General features: G+C 33.0%; 1 protein-coding gene across 1 annotated transcript in view; it reads left to right on the top strand.

The window, feature by feature from the left end:
• The first annotated feature begins 5004 nt into the window (after positions 1–5004).
• Positions 5005–20536, top strand: part of Ets65A (DNA-binding protein D-ETS-3) — a 164731-nt gene continuing 149199 nt past the window's right edge. Inside the window, exons 1-2 of the mRNA XM_073987861.1 lie at positions 5005–5340; positions 5419–5747. Coding sequence (XP_073843962.1) covers positions 5108–5340; positions 5419–5747 — 562 coding nt within the window. The 5' untranslated portion in view covers positions 5005–5107. The remainder of the gene's footprint in view (positions 5341–5418; positions 5748–20536) is intronic.

The raw sequence follows: 20536 nt of genomic DNA on the forward strand, positions 1-20536 counted from the left end.
ATACTAATAATTATATAAATATGTTCAGTTGGCACTTCGTAATATTTTGCCCACACTTCGCTTTTGTTCGAAGGTGGGCTATATCGGTCCATTTATTCGCGTACCTCCCCCACATAACTTCAAAATTTTTCTGTAAAATGGTGTGAACGACAATGAAGGGAGCAATCGATTTGGTCCAACCTTTGCACATCGTATTATTCCTTCCATATAAAGATCGGGTTCGAATGTGGGTTCGTTCCTCTATCGTGTACCTCCCACACAAAAATTTGGAAAAATTTAAATTTAAGACCTTCTTTCTGATCGTTTAGAATTTTTTTGCAGAAGATTGTTCTCATAATTGCCTAAAAGCTCCAAGAAACCCTGACGGCACCAACTAAAATGACAAATCCGCAATGTAACTGTCGCAGGGATTTTCTGATTTTCTGATATAACTGTCGCAGGGATTTTCTGATTGGTCCAAACTTTGTGTCAGCGTGAAATTCTACATAGATATAGCTATGTCTGTCCGTTTATTCATTCGTCTGTGGAAATCAACCTTTAACGTAGTGGATAAAATATTTGTCATTGTATTTTAGGTCCGTTGAATTTTTGGCATTGAAAATGGGCTAGAAAGGCCCACGGTATAAAGCCCCCATATAAAGATATGCGTCGACGATTTAAGAAATTTTGAAGGCCAAGTGTGTCTAATACTTGGCCTCCGAATTGGTTATAATTTGGAATATTGTGCTTTCAGAGGTTAAAACACTTTTCTACTAAACACCACCGTGGAATAATGGTATGCGCACTTGCTTTGCGCGCTAAAGGTCGTTGGTTCAATTCCCCGGCGACATTCCTTGAGTAATTCAGCCATATAAAACTTATCTACAAGTGGTGTCTTAAGACAAGTCGTTACGACTCGGCGATAAACTGTAGGTCCCATATCAGTGAGCTAATATGAATCGGGTTGCCCTCATTGATATGAGATAAGTCTCCCTTGTCCCATCTGGGATGTTTGTGGAACAATTATGTATTACCAAAGAATTATATATTACCGCCCGATTTCAAATTTTACTTCTTCATAGATGGAATAAAAAGTTCGCCCGGTCGAAATGAAGCTATTTTAACATGTTGTATCTCTTTCCAGATTCTTCCGAATACTTCTTTAAAGAGTACCAAAAACGTAATGTATACAAAATTTCAATTTTTCAATTCATTTTCCTTTTGCCACAACTATAGATTTTTCATACCCTTCACCATAGTATGGAAAGAATTTTAAATTTTACTTTCCGTTTGTAACGTATTGATATAATCATTTGCGACTATATATATTATATACATTTTCTTGATCAGGATAAAATTCTGAGTTGATCTTGACCTGTCCGGTTGTCCATCTGTTGTGATCACTCTAGCGTTCATAATAATTGAGGTGGAGCGCTATATTTCTGCACCCGAATGTTTTTTCCATGGGCAAGTCAAGTTCGAAAATGGGGTATATCGGTCAACGTCTTCGACCCATATAACTGTACCTCCCGATTTTCGGAATTTTGGTGATTTTAGCTAATTTTTTTAATCGAACCACATATAAATTGAGATTTGGTGTTTCCAGTGTTTGCAAAAATACTTCACCAACATTTCTTTACATAGGTCCAGGTTTTGGTACAGCCCCTATATAACGGTACCTCCCAACGTTCGGTATTTTGAGGATGTTAGCTAAAATTGTTTACCAAACAAGCTGTAATTAAACATTTGAGGTTCCCAGTGGTCACAAAACATCTCCAAAAAAACCGTCACAATAGATCCACGTTTTGGTATAGTCCCCATATAACAGTACACAAACTGTTAACATATAAAAGTACCTCCCGATTTTCAATATTTTGAGGATTGTAGCTAAAATTTTTAGCCGAACTACTTGTTATTTGAGGTTCCTAGTGACCAACGAACATCTACACCAAAAACTGTGAACATAGATCCATGATTTGGTATAACCCCTATATAACGGTACCTGCCGAATTTAGGTATTTTGAGGATTTTAGCTAGAATTCTTTACGGAACTATCTGTAAATTGACAGTTGAAGTTCCTAGTGATTACAAAACATCTCCACCAAAAACTATCAACATTCGTCTATGTTTTGGTTTAGCCTCCCGATTTTCGGTACTTTGAGGATTTTAGCTACAATTTTTAACCGAACTACCTGTAAATTGACAGTTGAGGTTCCTAGTGATCTCAAAACATCTCCACCAAATCCTGTGAACATAGGCCCATGTTTTGTTACAGCCGCCAAAAAACGGTTCCTCCCAATTTCCGGCATTTTGAGGATTTTAGTTAATTTTTTTAGACGAACTACCTGTAATTTGAGGAGTGTGGTTCCCAGTGGTCACAAAACAACTCCACCAAAAACTTTCAACATGGAACCACGTTTTGGTACAAATGTTTTAACCAATCTACCTGTAATTTGACAGTTGAGTTTCCCAGTGGTCACAAAACTGCTCGACCACACACTATCAACATAGAACCACGTTTTGGTACAGCCCCCATATAACGGTACTTCCCGATTTTCGGTATTTTGAAGATTTTAGGTAGAATTCTTAACCGAACTATTTTTAATTTGCCATTTGAAGTTCCCAGTGGTCACAAAACTTCTCCATCAAAAATTTTCAACATAGGTCCACACTTTGATATAGCCCCATATACATATGTATATTTGTATATGCATGTCTTACTTCATTTAGGTATCAGTGGTCTTAAAATATCTCCGCCTAAAATTGTGGACGGAAAGAAAATAATTATTCCGTTTTAGTTCAGAATATTTTGTGTTGGAGGGTATAAAAAGTTCGGCCCGGCCGAGCTTAACGTTTTTTACTTGTTTTCACTCGAGTTTTTATACTTAAGATGTTTCTGTTTTTTTTTTTCATTGTATAGCATAAATCATACCCATATTTAGTTAACGTTCACTTGAAGTTCTAATTAGGGGGTTGGATTTAAATTTGAGTTTAATTACACAATTCTTGTCTGGGATATGCTTGGCGAAGAAAACATTTATTACGGCATGGGGTAATATGGAATTTGCATATGTATTATTATTACATTGTTATTGTTGTACATGGAAAAGAGAAGAAAACAACAACTAAATATAGACAATTTATTTTTAAAATTTATGAACGCAATTTTCAATGAATGAAAATGGAGTAGAAAAATGCAAAAAAAAGAACGTGTTATTTATGAACAAGTTCTAAAATAATAATAAACCAAACTTTGAACAATGGACAAATGCGTAATGGGGCTTTGTTGGTATCGCACGGAGTGTGTCGGTGAGTTTGTGTTTAGTTTGAAAATATCCATTATGATCCTGTAGGCAAAATACACCTGCATGAACTAGAGAATGTGTGTTAGTTTTATTGTGTTCCAATATGATACGGCGGCATTATCCTTCCTACTTGAATGGTGGTCCTATTAACAATGCAAACTTTCTCTTACATATTCATATCTGACGTATATTTTGTTAAGTCATTATTTTGTGAAGACCACACAAAATGGAGGAGGATGAAATGGGGGTGGATTTCCATTTATCTGACAACGCGTTAGCAAATAGTCAAATGAAATATATGCTGATGAATAAATAGCCTACCCACCAACCAGCCCCGTCCATATTCACATTCAAATTTTTGTTATCGTCGTGCAACGCATAAAACCCTCCTTCGCCAATGTGAACGGCGTTTGTGTCGGAAGTTCAATATTTTGATTTATGTTTCTAAATTTATGCCATGATATTCGTGTTGGGCCAACATCATCTACACACATCCCATGGAAATTATCACACGTTATTCTTACGCTATTAAATCGTCGTTGGTTGGATGAGTGCGTATCGAAAAAATTACTTTGAATAGAATGTGGAAATTTTGTTTATTTTTTGAAAGAGAATATCAGATGCCCAAAATTTAATTGTGGAAAATATTTTAGAATCTGATTTGGATATAGATACTGTATATACTTTTTATATATTTTTACTCGATTTCATGTATGGTAACATGGGGCGCCTTCGCCACGTTTTTGTTCAAAATGTTCTCATACCGACACCGTTAAAGTTTTTTTCAAATATTATTTTTGGTACAAATATTAGCGTATCTTGACTATAAGTTTTAATATATAAGTGGTTATAATTTTGTTTTTAAAATATTATTTTGAGAATTTACAAAATGTCTAAAAAGTGGCGAAGCCTCCCCACCCATGGGGCAGCTTCGCCATCGATATTGAACATTTTCCAACGGACTCTAAAACTGTAATTTGCCATATTTTTTCCTTAAATATCAACATTATGCGAAAAAGGAACATGTTTTCTATTGAATAATCAAAAATGATTCTAAAATTCACAAATAGTAACCGATTCTAGCGGTTAATTGAAATAGGTTCCTTGAATTTAGGTACAAAAATCATAATATAACCAAAACAAGATACATTTATGATAATATTTGATTTTAACTTCACATTGTAGCGTGTTATATCTATGGCAAAAAGAATTGAAGTTAAACATGACAAATTTCTGGCATTAACCCACCACACCCCTATCATGGCGTAGGCGCCCCACCCCCAACATATCTCATAATATGAATATATTGACATTTGTTATTGTTTTTTCATGTAAATTATTGGGATTCAGTAGTTGTCTTCTAACGGTATAAAATATGTTTTTGATATCACAAAAGGTAAAGAAGATATCACAAAAAACATCTACCATAATTATTTTTCCCTATACCCTCAAAACACAAAACCGCGTGCGTCCGCTATCATACTTATGACACAACTGCCAACTTTTGGGAGACGATAGATCTTCATTAAACTTACAATTTTGCCTTTAACGGATTTTTTCTAGCACTTGTATTTTGCGAGAAAATCGGCGATGGCGTACCCGCCCCAGTGGCGAAGGCGCCCCATGTTACCATATATGATGCGCCAAACACTCTATGCCTGTCCATTTTTATGAAAACTTAACCAATCTCTTCTTTTTCTCCTTGCAGGCTAAAGTGGACATCAGTTCCACTTTGTACTCCCAGCGTTGCTAAATTGAGTTGGTCAACGGTAGCACCACTGACCGAAGTTGTTGGTGGTGGTGGTGGTGGTGGATTTGTCAACATGTACGAAAATTCCTGCTCATATCAAACGGCTTTAGACCTGAAGCGAGTGTCGCCGCCGACACTGGCTCAAGTCAAAACCGAGGATTGCATAACACTGGGACAATGTTCACCGGATTGGACATCATATCGTTTTCATCAATCCACTTTTGAGCAACTAAAACAAAGTGTAGAGAAAGCCAAGGCTGCACTACAGGATCGTAGTACATTTTTTGGAGCTTCCAGTGCTTTTAGGTAAATTAAAAAAAAACACGTTTTGAAACACACCACAGTTGTTTTTAACCAATATTTTTTCATTATTATCTTCCCCAGTGACATTTATTCAAGTCAACGCTTAAGCGATACCCTCGACACTCTACCCTCCGTACAGAATAGTAATAACAATTGCATAGGTTTACCGGTCCATAATTCTGGATCATCGGCAAGCATTAGTCATAGTACACCGAGCTTAGTGCTGAATGGTAACTGCATTTCCACAGTATCGGCAGCAACAACGGGTCAACGTTATCGTTTGGATACCCTACAGCCGGCCGGTTGTTCACCGCACCATCAGCAACATGGTGTCATAACATCAAGTACAGCCCCCTCATCATTGACCACCACCTCATTGGATAATTCACATGTGGACAGTAAAGGCAGAGGTGAGTAAGAGGATTTTTTAATCTTTTTTCAAAATTCGTGCAAATTTTAAAACTATTTTTATAAACTCGAAGTTTATTTAAAATTTAAAACTAGTTTCAGGGCTCGTTGATTGTTGCAATATTTTCAAGTCTCTTAGAATTTTTAAGAATATTTTTCAGGGCTCGTAGATTTCTTAGGAACATTTTCAGGGCTCGTCAATTGTTAAAGAATGAGTTTCAGGGCTCGTGGATTATTTAACAATAATTTTTTAGGCCTCGTGGATTTTTAACAACACTTTTTTAGGCCTCGTGGATATTTTAATAATATTATTTATGCATCGTGGATTTTTTAAAATTCCTTTTTAGGCCTAGTGGATTTTTACCGAAATTTTTTAGGCCTTGTGGTTTTTTAAACAGTTTTAGGATGCATGAAATTAGGAGGTTTGGCGTTTTTTTGTTTGGGATGACGACTTCTATTTTGTTTTTCAAAATAGTCAGGCTTAATCCCATAGTCGTTGTTTTAATATTTTATTAAAACAACTTTAATTTATTAGTGGGAAAAAATAGGCTATGTTTACCAAGGGAATTTTTACGAAAAAATTTGTAGGGCTCGTTAAATTTTTAAATATAATTTTCAGGGCTCTTAAATTGTTTAACCCCCATTATTACAATTCTTCTTTTGCTATAGTTTGGATTTTCCGAACTGATTTATTGCGTTCCAGTTAACTTAAAATTAAGAGCGATCATTAAATCTTATTAACTTTTAATGTGACAATTATATTTTAATGCCATTAATTTGGTTTATTTTGCGTTTTCAAATTCATCCAATAGTAAAAAAAACATACAATAATGGCCCTAAGAATATTTTTCAAGGCCACCTTTTCTCAGAGCTCGTGGCTTTTTTAAACACATTTTTCAGATCTTGTGGATTTTTTTTTAAATATCACTTAAGGTTCGTTTATTTTTTTAAATATTCCTTAAGGCTCACATTTTTTAAATATGTCTTAAGGCTAGTGGATTTTTTTTAATATTGTTAAATCCCCATGGATTTTTGAAAAACATTAATAAGGCTTGTGGATTTTCTAAAAATATTTTTAAGGCTCGTGGTTTTTTTTAAAACCTAATTTTTAAGGCCCTTAATATGTAATATTTTTTTTAATATTTGTTAAGGCTTGTGGATATTCTAAAAATATTTTTTAACTCTCTTTGATTTATTAAAAATATTGTTTAAGGCTCGTAGATTTTCTAAACATTTTTTTAAGGATCTTTGATTTTTTAAAAATAGTTTTAGGCTCGTGGATTTTCTAAAAAATATTTTTTAAGGTTCTTTGATTTTTTAAAAATATTTTTTAATGCTCGTGGATTTTCTAAAAAAATGTTTTGATTTTTTAAAAATATTTTTAACTCAAAAATTATTGTTTTTAATATTTTTAAGGGCTGGTGTCTTTTTTATAAATATGTTTCAGGCTTGGTAACTTTTGCAAATATTTGCAAGGGCTCGTGGATATTTTAACAATTTTTGCAATGACTCATGGATTTTTTGTAACATATTTTTCAGCGCTCCTGGATTTTTTAACATATTTTTCATACCTAGTAGACTCTTAGATTTGTTTAAAATATTTGTTCAGGCTCGTGGATTTCGAAGAAATATTCCTTTAAGCTCTTTGATTTTTTAAAAATATTCGTGGATTTTCTAAAAAATATTTTTTAAGGTTCTTTAATTTTTTAAAAATATTTTTTAATGCTCGTGGATTTTCTAAAAAATATTTTTAAGGCTTGTAGAATTTCAAAAAAAAAAAAAAAAAAAAAAAATTAAAGGCTTGCGGTTTTTTTAAAAATATTAGTAAGGCAAAAATATTTTTTTTAATATTTTTAAGGGTTCGTGATTTTCTATGAATAGGTTTTAGGCTTGGTAACTTTTTTACAAATTTTTGCAATGGCTCGTGGATATTTTAACAATTTTCGAATGACTCATAGATTTTTTGTAACATATTTTTCAAAGCTCCTGGATTTTTTAACACATTTTCAGGCCTAGTAAGTTTTTACAAATACATTTCGGGGCTCTTGGATTTTTTAAAAATATTTTTCATGGCTCCTGTTTTTTATATTTCTCTTGGTTTTTTTAATATCTTTAAGGGCTCTTGGATTTTCTTAACATTTTTAATTGCTCGTGGATTTTTTAAAAATATTTTTCATTGCTCGTGAATTTTTAAAGAATATTTTTCAAAGTTCTGGAATTTTTTAAAAACAGTTTTATGGCCCGTGGATATTTTAAAGAGTATTTTGCAAGGTTCGTGGATTTTTGAAAAACATTTTTAGGGCTGATAAATTGTTTAAATAAATTTCTAATTTTTTGGTATATATTGCAGGGCTTGCGGATTTTTCAGAAATATATTCCGGGCTCGTGGATTTTTTAAATATGTACATATTTCAGGGCTGATGGATTTTTTTAAGATTATTTCCTGGGCTCGAGTATTTTTAAAGAATTTTTTTTAGGGCTCGTGAATTTTTAAAGAATATTTTTCAAGGCTCTGGAATTTTTAAAGAATATTTTTAGGGCTCGTGGATATTTTAAAGAATATTTTATAAGGCTCTGGAATTTTTTTAAGAATATTTTTCAGGGCTCGTGGATTTTATAAAAATATTTTTCAAGGCTCTGGAATTTTTAAGAATATTTTTAGGGCTCGTGGATTTGTTGAAAATAATTTCAGATAATATTTTTCAGAGCTCGTGGATTTTTTTAAGAATATTTGTCAGGGCTCGTGGATTTTATAAATATATTTTTGAGGTCTTGTGGAATTTATAAATATATTTTTAAGGGCTTGTGGATTTTATAAATATATTTTTGAGTGCTCGTGGAGTTTTTAGGAATATGTATTTTTCAGGGCTCGTGGTTTTTTCAAGAACATTTTAATTTTTTAAAAATTATCTTAAGTGCTCGTGGATTTTATAAATATGTTTTAATGACTTGTGGATTTTTTAAGAATATTTTTCAGGGTTCGTAGTGTTTTAAGAATATTTGCCAGGGCTCGTGGATTTTATAAAAATATTTGTCAGATCTTGTGGATTTTATAAATATATTTCTATGGCGTCGTGGATTTTTTAAGAATAATTTTCAGGATTCTTTGTTTTTTTAAGAATATTTGTCAGGGGTCGTGGATTTTATAAATATATTTTTAAGGGCTAGTGGATTTTTTAAGAATACATTTCAGGATTCGTAGTTTTTTAAGAATATTTGTCATGGGTCGTGGATTTTATAAATATATTTTTAAGGGCTCGTGGATTTTTTTTAGAATATTTTGTAGGATTCGTAGTTTTTTTAAAAATATATGCCAGGGCTTGTGGATTTTACTTACTTACTTAGCTGGCCCATTACAGAACATTTGTTCTATAGGCCGAACTAAGAAGAGATCTCCATTCCTCTCTATTTGTTGCTTTGCACTCTGGAATACCGCGCCTTTTCATCTCATCATCCACTTGTTTGCGCCATCTATTCCTTGGCCTGCCAATTCTGCGTGCACCGCCATGTGGCATGTATTCATACGCCTTTTTAGCGGGTTCATCATCGCTCATTCTTATGATATGGCCTAGCCAACGCAATCGCTGCATCTCGATACGTTTAACAATATTGATGTCGTTGTATAGCAGATACAGCTCGTGGTTCATGCGACGTCGATATTCACCGTCAACGCAGATTGGTCCGTAGATCTTTCGAAGAATTTTTCTCTCAAACACACCAAGCACTGCCATGTCTGCTTGCGCAAGTACCCAGGCTTCGGAGCCATACATCAGCACGGGTAGTATCAGTGTTTTGTAGAGCGTTATTTTTGTTTGACGAGATGTGGCTTTGTTTTTAAACTGCTTACTTAATCCAAAGTAGCATCTGTTGGCCAATACAATTCTTCTTTTTATTTCACAACTGATGTCGTTTGTTGTGTTGACGGAGGTGCCGAGGTAGACGAAGTCTTTTACTACCTCAATATTATAGGAACCAACTTCCACAGTCGGTCCGAGCTCAATGGACGCATTGCGCGTCGACACCATCAACTTGGTCTTCTCACCGTTTACCGCCAGACCCACTTTAGCAGATTCTCCTTCGACCTTTATAAAGGTATCAGTTACTTCTTTTACTGATCGACCCATGATGTCTATATCATCAGCATAAGCAAGTAACATGTGACTATTGGTGTAGATTGTGCCACTTCTTTTGACGTTTGCCTCTCGTATAACCTTTTCTAGCAGGATGTTGAAGAGGTCACACGAAAGGCTGTCTCCTTGTCTGAAACCTCTTTTGGTACCAAACTCTTCGGAGAGGTTCTTTCCTATTTTAACTGAGGACCTCGTGTCAGTTAAAGTCATTTTACAAAGCCGGATGAGCTTTGCGGGAATACCAAATTCAGACATGGCTTGGAATACCTTTGAGCGCAGCGGACTGTCGAAGGCTGCTTTATAATCGACAAAAAGGTGGTAGGTGTCGATCTGCATCTCTTGGGTCTTCTCCAGGATTTGCCGCAGGGTAAATATCTGGTCAATGGAGGACTTGCCAGGTCTAAAGCCGCATTGGTATGGTCCAATAATCTCGTTGACCATTGGCTTTAGTCGTTCGCACAATATCCCTGACACGATCTTGTCGGCAATAGGGAGTAGACTTATGCCCCTATAGTTAGAGCATACAGTCTTATCTCCCTTCTTGTGGACGGGGCACAGGATACTCAGGTTCCAATCGTCGGGTACTCGTTCTTCCTGCCAGATGGTGCTAACTAGCTGATGAATACACCTTATCAGCGTGTCGCCTCCGGTTTTGAACAGCTCGGCTGGTAAGCCATCGGCCCCTGCTGCCTTATTATTCTTTAGCCGATTTATTGCTGTCTTTACCTCATCTTGGCTGGGCGGTATACATTCAATACCATCTTCTGGGATTGGGACTGTGGTATCTTCGTCGTCTTCGCTGCTGTTGGATAACAACAGATTTGAAAAATGTTCTTTCCATATCCTGAGTACACTATCTGTATCAGTTACCAAATTACCTTGCTGGTCTCTACAGGAGGATGTGCCTGTACCAAAGCCATCAGTTTGATGCTTGACTCTTTGGTAGAATTTTCGGACTTCATTCTGGCTCCTGTACATCTCGATTTTTTCACACTCCCGCTTTTCCATCTCTCTCTTTTTCCTGCGGAAAAGACGTTTCTCCTCTCTCCTATTCTCCCTGTATCTCTCTCGTGCGCTACGCGTTGCTACGGATTGTAAAGTAGCCTTATATGCCGCATTTTTCTTTTCGGTGGCAGCACGACACTCCTCATCATACCATGGATTCCTTGGTGGAGGTCTCTGGTATCCAAGTATGGATTTTGCGGCTGTTTGCATGGAGTGGGCAATGCTTTGCCATTGCGCTGATATGTACATCCATGTACATCCATGTCTTCCATCTATCACAACATGATCAATTTGGTTTCTTGTTTTCTGATCTGGAGACAGCCAGGTGCCCTTATGAATATCGAGATGATTAAATCTGGTACTGCTAACTACCATGTTTTTTGCAGCTGCAAAGTCTATCAGTCTCATACCATTGTCAGATGTTTCACTGTGGAGACTGAATTTCCCGACTGTTGGGCCAAAGATATTCTCCTTTCCAATTTTGGCATTAAAATCGCCTAGAATGATTTTAATGTCATGGGCAGGGCAACGGTCATATGTTTCTTCTAAGCGCTCGTAAAATATATCTTGTGGATTTTATAAATATATTTTTAAGGGCTCGTGGATTTTTAAGAATATTTTTCAGGATTCGTAGTTTTTTAAGAATATTTGTCAGGGCTCGTGGACTCTATAAAAATTGATTTATTTAAAAAATAGCACTAGCGTCTAAGGCTATCGGCTAATTTACAAAGATATTTTTTAGGGATCGGGAATTTTTAAGAGTATTTGCCAGGGCCCGAATATTTGTCAGGGCTTGTTGATTTCACTGTGTGTAATTTTTTAAGTCTTGTTTTATTAACCATATTCTGACTCCACAGTGTGATAGAACACCAAAAATGAGAAGGCAGGTGTCTCGCCGTTTTTCCCTATCTCATCAACTTTCGCGGTTATAGGCCTCTAAAGGTTTGAGGCTTTGATGTGTAAAGGGTCATTTAGTCAGGACTATATCTTCCAAACCGTTAGGAAATTTGAATTAATCTCAGAGGCAAAGTTGTAGCACTTGTCTTAAGGAACAAAAATTGTGTACACATATAATCCATCAAATTTCATCTGCAAGGTCAAAATCATCATGGTCAAATTTTTCTCCCAGAATCGGAGAAAAATGTGTAAAAATTGAATATTTTCAAAATTGTTTTCCTATTTTTACCATTAAGAACCGTTCATAGATTTTTCGCATGTTCCAGAAAGTTGTTTATTGATGCCTTTGCCACACTATTGTGGTTGAACGTTTTCTTGAATTTTGAACCGTTTAGTTTCTATGGAGCAGAAGCCGAGAAAAGAGGATAAAAATTGTTTTGATATTTTGACCATTAAGATTCGTTTCTATAGAGTTCGTATATTCTAGAAAGATGTTTATTGAGATCTGAGGTACATTTTTGTGTTGGTTGTTAGTTTCAAATTTGATCGGTTTGATAGCTGTATGTCATATGTGTTCACAATTTTTGTTCTTTAAGACAAGAGCTACAACTTTGCCTCTGAGATTAATTCAAATTTCCTAACGGTTTGGAAGATATAGTCCTGACTAAATGAACCTTTTTACATCAAAGCCTTAAACCTTTGGAGGCCTATAACCGCGAAAGTTGATGAGATGCGAAAAAACGGCGAGACACGTGTCCTCTCTTTTTTGGTCTTCTATCACGCTGCGGTGTCAGAATATGGATAATAATTTTGTGTTGCACAGTGTTTTGTAAAACAATTTTTCAGGTATCGTTAATTTTTGAGAATTTTTTTCAGGGCTAAAAGACTTTTAAGAGTATTTTCAGTGGCTCGGGGTTGTGGATTTTTAAAACATATTTTTCAGTGCTCCTGGATTTTTTAACATATTTTTCTGGGCTCCTGCAGTTTTAACATATTTTTTACGACTCTTGTTTTTTTTCGCACTCTTGGATTTTTAATATTATTAAAGGCTCCTTTATATTTAAAATTTTTTCATTGCTCGTACGTTTAAAAGAATATTTTTCAGAGTTCGTGGATTTTATAAAAATATTTTTTAGGGATCGATGGTTTTTAAAAATGAGTTTCAGGACTCGCAAATTTTTAAGAATATTTTTCAGGACTCACAGATTTTCTAATAATATTTTTTAGGACCTATAGATTTTTTTAAGAATATTTTTTCAGGGCACCTGCATTGTTTAAAGAATATTGTTCAAGGCTTTGAATTTTTAGGAATAGTTTTCAGGGCTCGTTGATTTTTTGAGAATGTTTTCAGGTCTCTTTCATTTTGTACAAATATTTTTCATGCTCTTGGATATTTTAAGAAAATTTTCAGGGATCGAGATTTTTTAAAAATATTTTTTCAGGGATCGTGAATTTTGAACAGTTTTCAGGCTCTTAAATTTTTGAAGGATTTTTGTTCAGGTCTCCTGGATATTTTAAAAAATATTTTTCAATGCTCTTGATTTATCTAAGAATTGTTCAGGAATACTTTTAGGGCTCCTATATACCTTAAAGAACATATTTCAGAGCTCATTTGTTTTATAAGAATATCTTTATTTTTTAACGCTCGTGGACTATTTAGAATATTTTTCAGTAATCGTGGTTTTTTTAAGAATATTTTTCAGAGCTCGTGGATCTTTGAAGAATAGTTTTGAGAGCTCGTGGATCTTTGAAGAATATTCTTCAAGCCTCATGGATCCTTGAAAAATATTTTTCAGAGCTCGTGGATCTTTGAAGAATAATTTTCAGGGCTTTTGAAATGTTAGTGCTTTTCATAAATAAAATAAAAATATTTTTCATATCTTTTGTAAATTATCTTTCTGATTGAAAGAACACCAACCCATTCTCATGGGTTTCGTCTATAGCTGTTTATGATATAAATTTGTACTTTCCTCATGTAGCCACTTTTTGTTGTCTTTAATACAAATATTTATGTACCTTCTTCCGGTTTACTAAATATTATTTAAACAAAAAATTACCTTTCACTCTTTGACATATGTTCCGGTGAAGTTAACGTGATTTTCGCCATATGTGGATTATGACACAAAAAGTATTACGCGAATAAAAAACAATGACAAAAATAATGGAAAAAGCGCTTAAGTTCCCTTTTAATAAATTTAATCACGTTTATCGCGCCTCAAACATCTACAGCCCATAGCGAGAAAAAAGCGGCACAAATTTAACTTAATTCGCTGGTGAAATAAACAAAAGGAGATTTGGTGGCCATATCAAATGATACCCAGAAATAAAAAAAATACCAACAACAGAACAAATTGCTTGCCAAAAAACCGCCAACAGAAGAAAAATGCTACAAGCCGAATAAAATATGTTATTTAAAAAATGTTAAGGCGGCAAACCGCGAACTTTCTGGGGTCAGCTACAACGTCAACATGAATTTATCAATTTAGACATCCGCCACAATAATATAAACAAACTGCAAGAGAAGAGGTCGTTTATATGCTTCTATAACCAAACAAACATGGGCAGTGTCCTTTTTTTCCAATGGAAACCTACTGGTCTAAAACACACATACACATAACCATGTCTCACTGCCTTAAATTTTCTCTGTTTCTACAAATGAGCCCTGTAATGCCAAAGAAAAAACAATTTAGTCTAACATTTTCATTGTTTTTGTTGTATTTTTTGTGCCTTTGTTTTGACCTGAAAGACTTTGGTTCATCGCTGGCTGTCCTTTTATTGTTGTTGCTTTTTCTAATTTTTTTGTTTATCTATTTAAAATCTCTTACTTTGCTGGCTAGCTTCATTGAGACATCGTTGTTGATATAGAGTAGTAGGAGGATGTCGAACCAAGAGGTCCTTTGACATGGCTGGCAGCACTTCAGCTCCGTGTTATTACGTGGTTTGCATGACCAGAGCAAATTTATTAAAGATTTGTTTCGCTTTTTTGCCAGAAGTTTTTTCCAAAAAAAAGCGAACTGCCAACTCTATTGTCCCGCTCCATGTATTTGAATGAAAGACTTTATGGATTTATATTGCTTGGAGGATTTATGTACATTGCGACCATTGCATGCCATAAATCTGACAAAGTTTTTTGTCAAGTTCACTAAATATTCACTGTACATGATGGCACACGATGTCCATTGTGAATATCTATGGCGAATATTGCAATATTCGTTCACGAAAATCAATGTTGAAATTGTTTATTTTATTTAAATAGATTTTTAAAGGATTAAACATTCTTGAGCGTAGATTTTTAAGAATATTTTTCGGAGATGGTGAAATGTTTAAAATTATTTTGCAGGGTTCGGGAATTTTTAGAATTCTTTTCAACGAACGTAAATATTTTAAAACATATGTTGCAGTGCCTTTTAAGGCTCGTGGATTTTTAGGAATTTTTTCAGGGCTCGTGGATTTTTTTAGTTTTGGTTCTTTTAAAATATTTTTCAGATATCAAGTACCTTTTTAAAAGCTCGTGGATTTTTTAAAAATATTTTTCAGAGTTCGTGGTTTAAAAAAAAAAAAAAAAATTCAAAGCTCGTGGATTTTTTAAAAATATTTTTCAGAGCTCGTGGACTTTTTAAAAATATTTTTCAGAGCTCGTGGATTTTTTAAGATTATTTTTCAAAGCTCGTGGTTTTTTTAAGAATATTTTTCAGAGCTCGTGGATTTTTTAAGAAGATTTTCAGAGTTTATATTTGTCAGAGCTCGTGGATTTTTTAAGAATATTTTTCAGAGCCCGTGCATTTTTTAAGAATGTTTTTCAGAGCTCGTGGATTTTTAAGAATATTTGTCAAAGCTCGTGGTTTTTTTAATAATATTTTTCAGAGCTCGTGGATTTTTTAAGAATATTTTTCAGAGCTCGTGAATTTTTTAAAAATATTTTTCAGAGCTCGTTTACTTTTTTAAAATATTTTTCAGAGCTCGTGGACTTTTTAAGAATATTTTTCAAAGCTCGTGGACTTTTTAAGAATATTTTTCAGAGCTCGTGGACTTTTTAAGAATATTTTTCAGAGCTCATGGACTTTTTAACAATATTTTTCAGAGCTCATGGACTTTTTAACAATATTTTTCAGAGCTCGTGGACTTTTTAAGAATATTTTTCAGAGCTCGTGGAATTTTTAAGAATATTTTTCAGAGCTCATGGACTTTTTAACAATATTTTTCAGAGCTCGTGGAATTTTTAAGAATATTTTTCAAAGCTCGTGGACTTTTTAAGAATATTTTTCAGAGCTCGTGGACTTTTTAAGAATATTTTTCAGAGCTCGTGGAATTTTTAAGAATATTTTTCAGAGTTCGTGGACTTTTTAAGAATATTTTTCAGAGTTCGTGGACTTTTTAATAATATTTGTCAAAGCTCGTGGACTTTTTAAGAATATTTTTCAGAGCTCGTGGACTTTTTAAGAACATTTCCAGAGCTCGTGAACTTTTAGAAATATTTTTCAGAGCTCGTGGACTTTTTAAGAATATTTTTCAGAGCTCGTGGACTGTTTAAGAATATTTTTCAGAGTTCGTGGACTTTTTAATAATATTTGTCAAAGCTCGTGGACTTTTTAAGAACATTTCCAGAGCTCGTGGACTTTTAGAAATATTTTTCAGAGCTCGTGGACTTTTTAAGAATATTTTTCAGAGCTCGTGGAATTTTGAAGAATATTTTTCAGAGTTCGTGGACTTTTTAAGAATATTTTTCAGAGTTCGTGGACTTTTTAATAATATTTGTCAAAGCTCGTGGACTTTTTAAGAACATTTCCAGAGCTCGTGGACTTTTAGAAATATTTTTCAGAGCTCGTGGACTTTTTAAGAATATTTTTCAGAGCTCGTGGAATTTTGAAGAATATTTTTCAGAGTTCGTGGACTTTTTAAGAATATTTTTCAGAGTTCGTGGACTTTTTAAGAATATTTTTCAGAGTTCGTGGACTTTTTAAGAATATTTTTCAGAGCTCGTGTGTTTTTAAGATTTTTTCGAGCTCGTTTTTATGACACTTTTCAGGGCTCGTGGACATGTAAAAAAATTCTGGGTTCGTGATTTTTTTATCAATATTTTTCAGGACTCGTGGGTTTTTTAAGAATATTTTCAGGGCCTGTGGATTTTTTAAGAAAATTTTTTCAGAGCTCGTGGGTTTCTTAAGAATATTTTTCAGAGCTCGTGAATTTTGTAAGAATATTTTTCAGAGCTCGTGGATTTTTTACAAATATTTTTCAGAGCTCGTGGATTTTTTAAAAATATTTTTCAGAGCTCGTGGATTTTTTACAAATATTTTTCAGAGCTCGTGGATTTTTTACAAATATTTTTCAGAGCTCGTGGATTTTTTAAAAATATTTTTCAGAGCTCGTGGATTTTTTAAAAATATTTTTCAGAGCTCGTGGATTTTTTAAAAATATTTTTCAGAGCTCGTGGATTTTTTAAAAATATTTTTCAGAGCTCGTGGATTTTTTAAAAATATTTTTCAGAGCTCGTGGATTTCTTAAAAATATTTTTCAGAGCTCGTGGATTTTTTAAAAATATTTTTCAGAGCTCGTGGATTTTTTAAAAATATTTTTCAGAGCTCGTCGATTTTTTAAAAATATTTTTCAGAGCTCGTGGATTTTTTAAAAATATTTTTCAGAGCTCGTGGATTTTTTAAAAATATTTTTCAGAGCTCGTGGATTTTTGAAAAATATTTTTCAGAGCTCGTGGATTTTTGAAAAATAATTTTCAGAGCTCGTGGATTTTTTAAAAATATTTTTCAAAGGTCGTGGATTTTTTAAAAATATTTTTCAGAGCTCGTGGATTTTTTAAGAATATTTTTCAGAGCTCGTGGATTTTTTAAGAATATTTTTCAGAGCTCGTGGATTTTTTAAGAATATTTTTCAGAGCTCGTGGATTTTTTAAGAATATTTTTCAGAGCTCGTGGATTTTTTAAGAATATTTTTCAGAGCTCGTGGATTTTTTAAGAATATTTTTCAGAGCTCGTGCATTTTTTAAGAATATTTTTCAGAGCTCGTGGATTTTTTAAGAATATTTTTCAGAGCTCGTGCATTTTTTAAGAATATTTTTCAGAGCTCGTGGATTTTTTAAGAATATTTTTCAGAGCTCGTGCATTTTTTAAGAATATTTTTCAGAGCTCGTGGACTTTTTAAAAATATTTTTAAGAGCTCGTGGACTTTTTAAAAATATTTTTCAGAGCTCGTGGATTTTTTAAGAATATTTTCAGAGAATATATTTCAGAGCTCGTAGATTTTTTAAAAATATTTTTCGGAGCTCGTGAACTTTTTAAAAATATTTCTCAGAGCTCGTGGATTTTTTAAGAATATTTTTCAGAGCTCGTGGATTTTTTAAGAATATTTTTCAGAGCTCGTGGATTTTTTAAGAATATTTTTCAGAGCTCGTGGATTTTTTAAGAATATTTTTCAGAGCTCGTGGATTTTTTAAGAATATTTTTCAGAGCTCGTGGATTTTTTAAGAATATTTTTCAGAGCTCGTGCATTTTTTAAGAATATTTTTCAGAGCTCGTGGATTTTTTAAGAATATTTTTAAGAGCTCGTGGACTTTTTAAAAATATTTTTAAGAGCTCGTGGATTTTTTAAGAATATTTTCAGAGAATATATTTCAGAGCTCGTAGATTTTTTAAAAATATTTTTCGGAGCTCGTGAACTTTTTAAAAATATTTCTCAGAGCTCGTGGATTTTTTAAGAATATTTTTAAGAGCTCGTGGATTTTTTAAGAATATTTTTCAGAGCTCGTGGATTTTTTAAGAATATTTTTCAGAGCTCGTGCATTTTTTAAGAATATTTTTCAGAGCTCGTGGATTTTTTAAGAATATTTTTAAGAGCTCGTGGACTTTTTAAAAATATTTTTCAGAGCTCGTGGATTTTTTAAGAATATTTTCAGAGAATATATTTCAGAGCTCGTAGATTTTTTAAAAATATTTTTCGGAGCTCGTGAACTTTTTAAAAATATTTCTCAGAGCTCGTGGATTTTTTAAGAATATTTTTCAGAGCTCGTGGATTTTTTAAGAATATTTTTCAGAGCTCGTGGATTTTTTAAGAATATTTTTCAGAGCTCGTGGATTTTTTAAGAATATTTTTCAGAGCTCGTGGATTTTTTAAGAATATTTTTCAGAGCTCGTGGATTTTTTAAGAATATTTTTCAGAGCTCGTGCATTTTTTAATTATATTTTTCAGAGCTCGTGGACTTTTTAAAAATATTTTTCAGAGCTCGTGGATTTTTTAAGAATATTTTTCAGAGCTCGTGGATTTTTTAAGAATATTTTTCAGAGCTCGTGGATTTTTTAATTATATTTTTAAGAGCTCGTGGATTTTTTAAGAATATTTTTCAGAGCTCGTGGATTTTTTAATTATATTTTTAAGAGCTCGTGGACTTTTTAAAAATATTTTTAAGAGCTCGTGGACTTTTTAAAAATATTTTTCAGAGCTCGTGGATTTTTTAAGAATATTTTTCAGAGAATATATTTCAGAGCTCGTAGATTTTTTAAAAATATTTCTCAGAGCTCGTGGATTTTTTAAGAATATTTTTCAGAGCTCGTGGATTTTTTAAGAATATTTTTCAGAGCTCGTGGATTTTTTAAGAATATTTTTCAGAGCTCGTGGATTTTTTAAGAATATTTTTCAGAGCTCGTGGATTTTTTAAGAATATTTTTCAGAGCTCGTGGATTTTTTAAGAATATTTTTCAGAGCTCGTGCATTTTTTAAGAATATTTTTCAGAGCTCGTGGATTTTTTAAGAATATTTTTCAGAGCTCGTGCATTTTTTAAGAATATTTTTCAGAGCTCGTGGATTTTTTAAGAATATTTTGCAGAGCTCGTGCATTTTTTAAGAATATTTTTCAGAGCTCGTGGATTTTTTAAGAATATTTTTCAGAGCTCGTGCATTTTTTAAGAATATTTTTCAGAGCTCGTGGATTTTTTAAGAATATTTTTCAGAGCTCGTGCATTTTTTAAGAATATTTTTCAGAGCTCGTGGATTTTTTAAGAATATTTTTCAGAGCTCGTGCATTTTTTAAGAATATTTTTCAGAGCTCGTGGATTTTTTAAGAATATTTTTCAGAGCTCGTGCATTTTTTAAGAATATTTTTCAGAGCTCGTGCATTTTTTAATTATATTTTTCAGAGCTCGTGGACTTTTTAAAAATATTTTTCAGAGCTCGTGGATTTTTTAAGAATATTTTTCAGAGCTCGTGGATTTTTTAAGAATATTTTTCAGAGCTCGTGGATTTTTTAATTATATTTTTAAGAACTCGTGGACTTTTTAAAAATATTTTTAAGAGCTCGTGGACTTTTTAAAAATATTTTTCAGAGCTCGTGGATTTTTTAAGAATATTTTCAGAGAATATATTTCAGAGCTCGTAGATTTTTTAAAAATATTTTTCGGAGCTCGTGAACTTTTTAAAAATATTTCTCAGAGCTCGTGGATTTTTTAAGAATATTTTTCAGAGCTCGTGGATTTTTAAGAATATTTTCAGAGAATATTTTTCAGAGCTCGTAGATTTTTTAAAAATATTTTTCGGAGCTCATGAACTTTTTAAAAATATTTCTCAGAGCTCGTGGATTTTTTAAGAATATTTTTCAGAGCTCGTGGATTTTTAAAGAATATTTTCAGAGAATATTTTTCAGAGCTCGTGTATTTTTTAAGAATATTTTTCAGAGCTCGTGAATTTTTAAGAATATTTTCAGAGAATATATTTCATTGCTCGTGGATTTTTTTAAGAATATTTTTCAGAGCTCG

Source organism: Musca autumnalis, unplaced genomic scaffold, assembly GCF_047663935.1.
Source record: "Musca autumnalis isolate F117 unplaced genomic scaffold, ASM4766393v1 scaffold_4, whole genome shotgun sequence".
Classification (NCBI taxonomy): Eukaryota; Metazoa; Arthropoda; class Insecta; order Diptera; family Muscidae; genus Musca; species Musca autumnalis.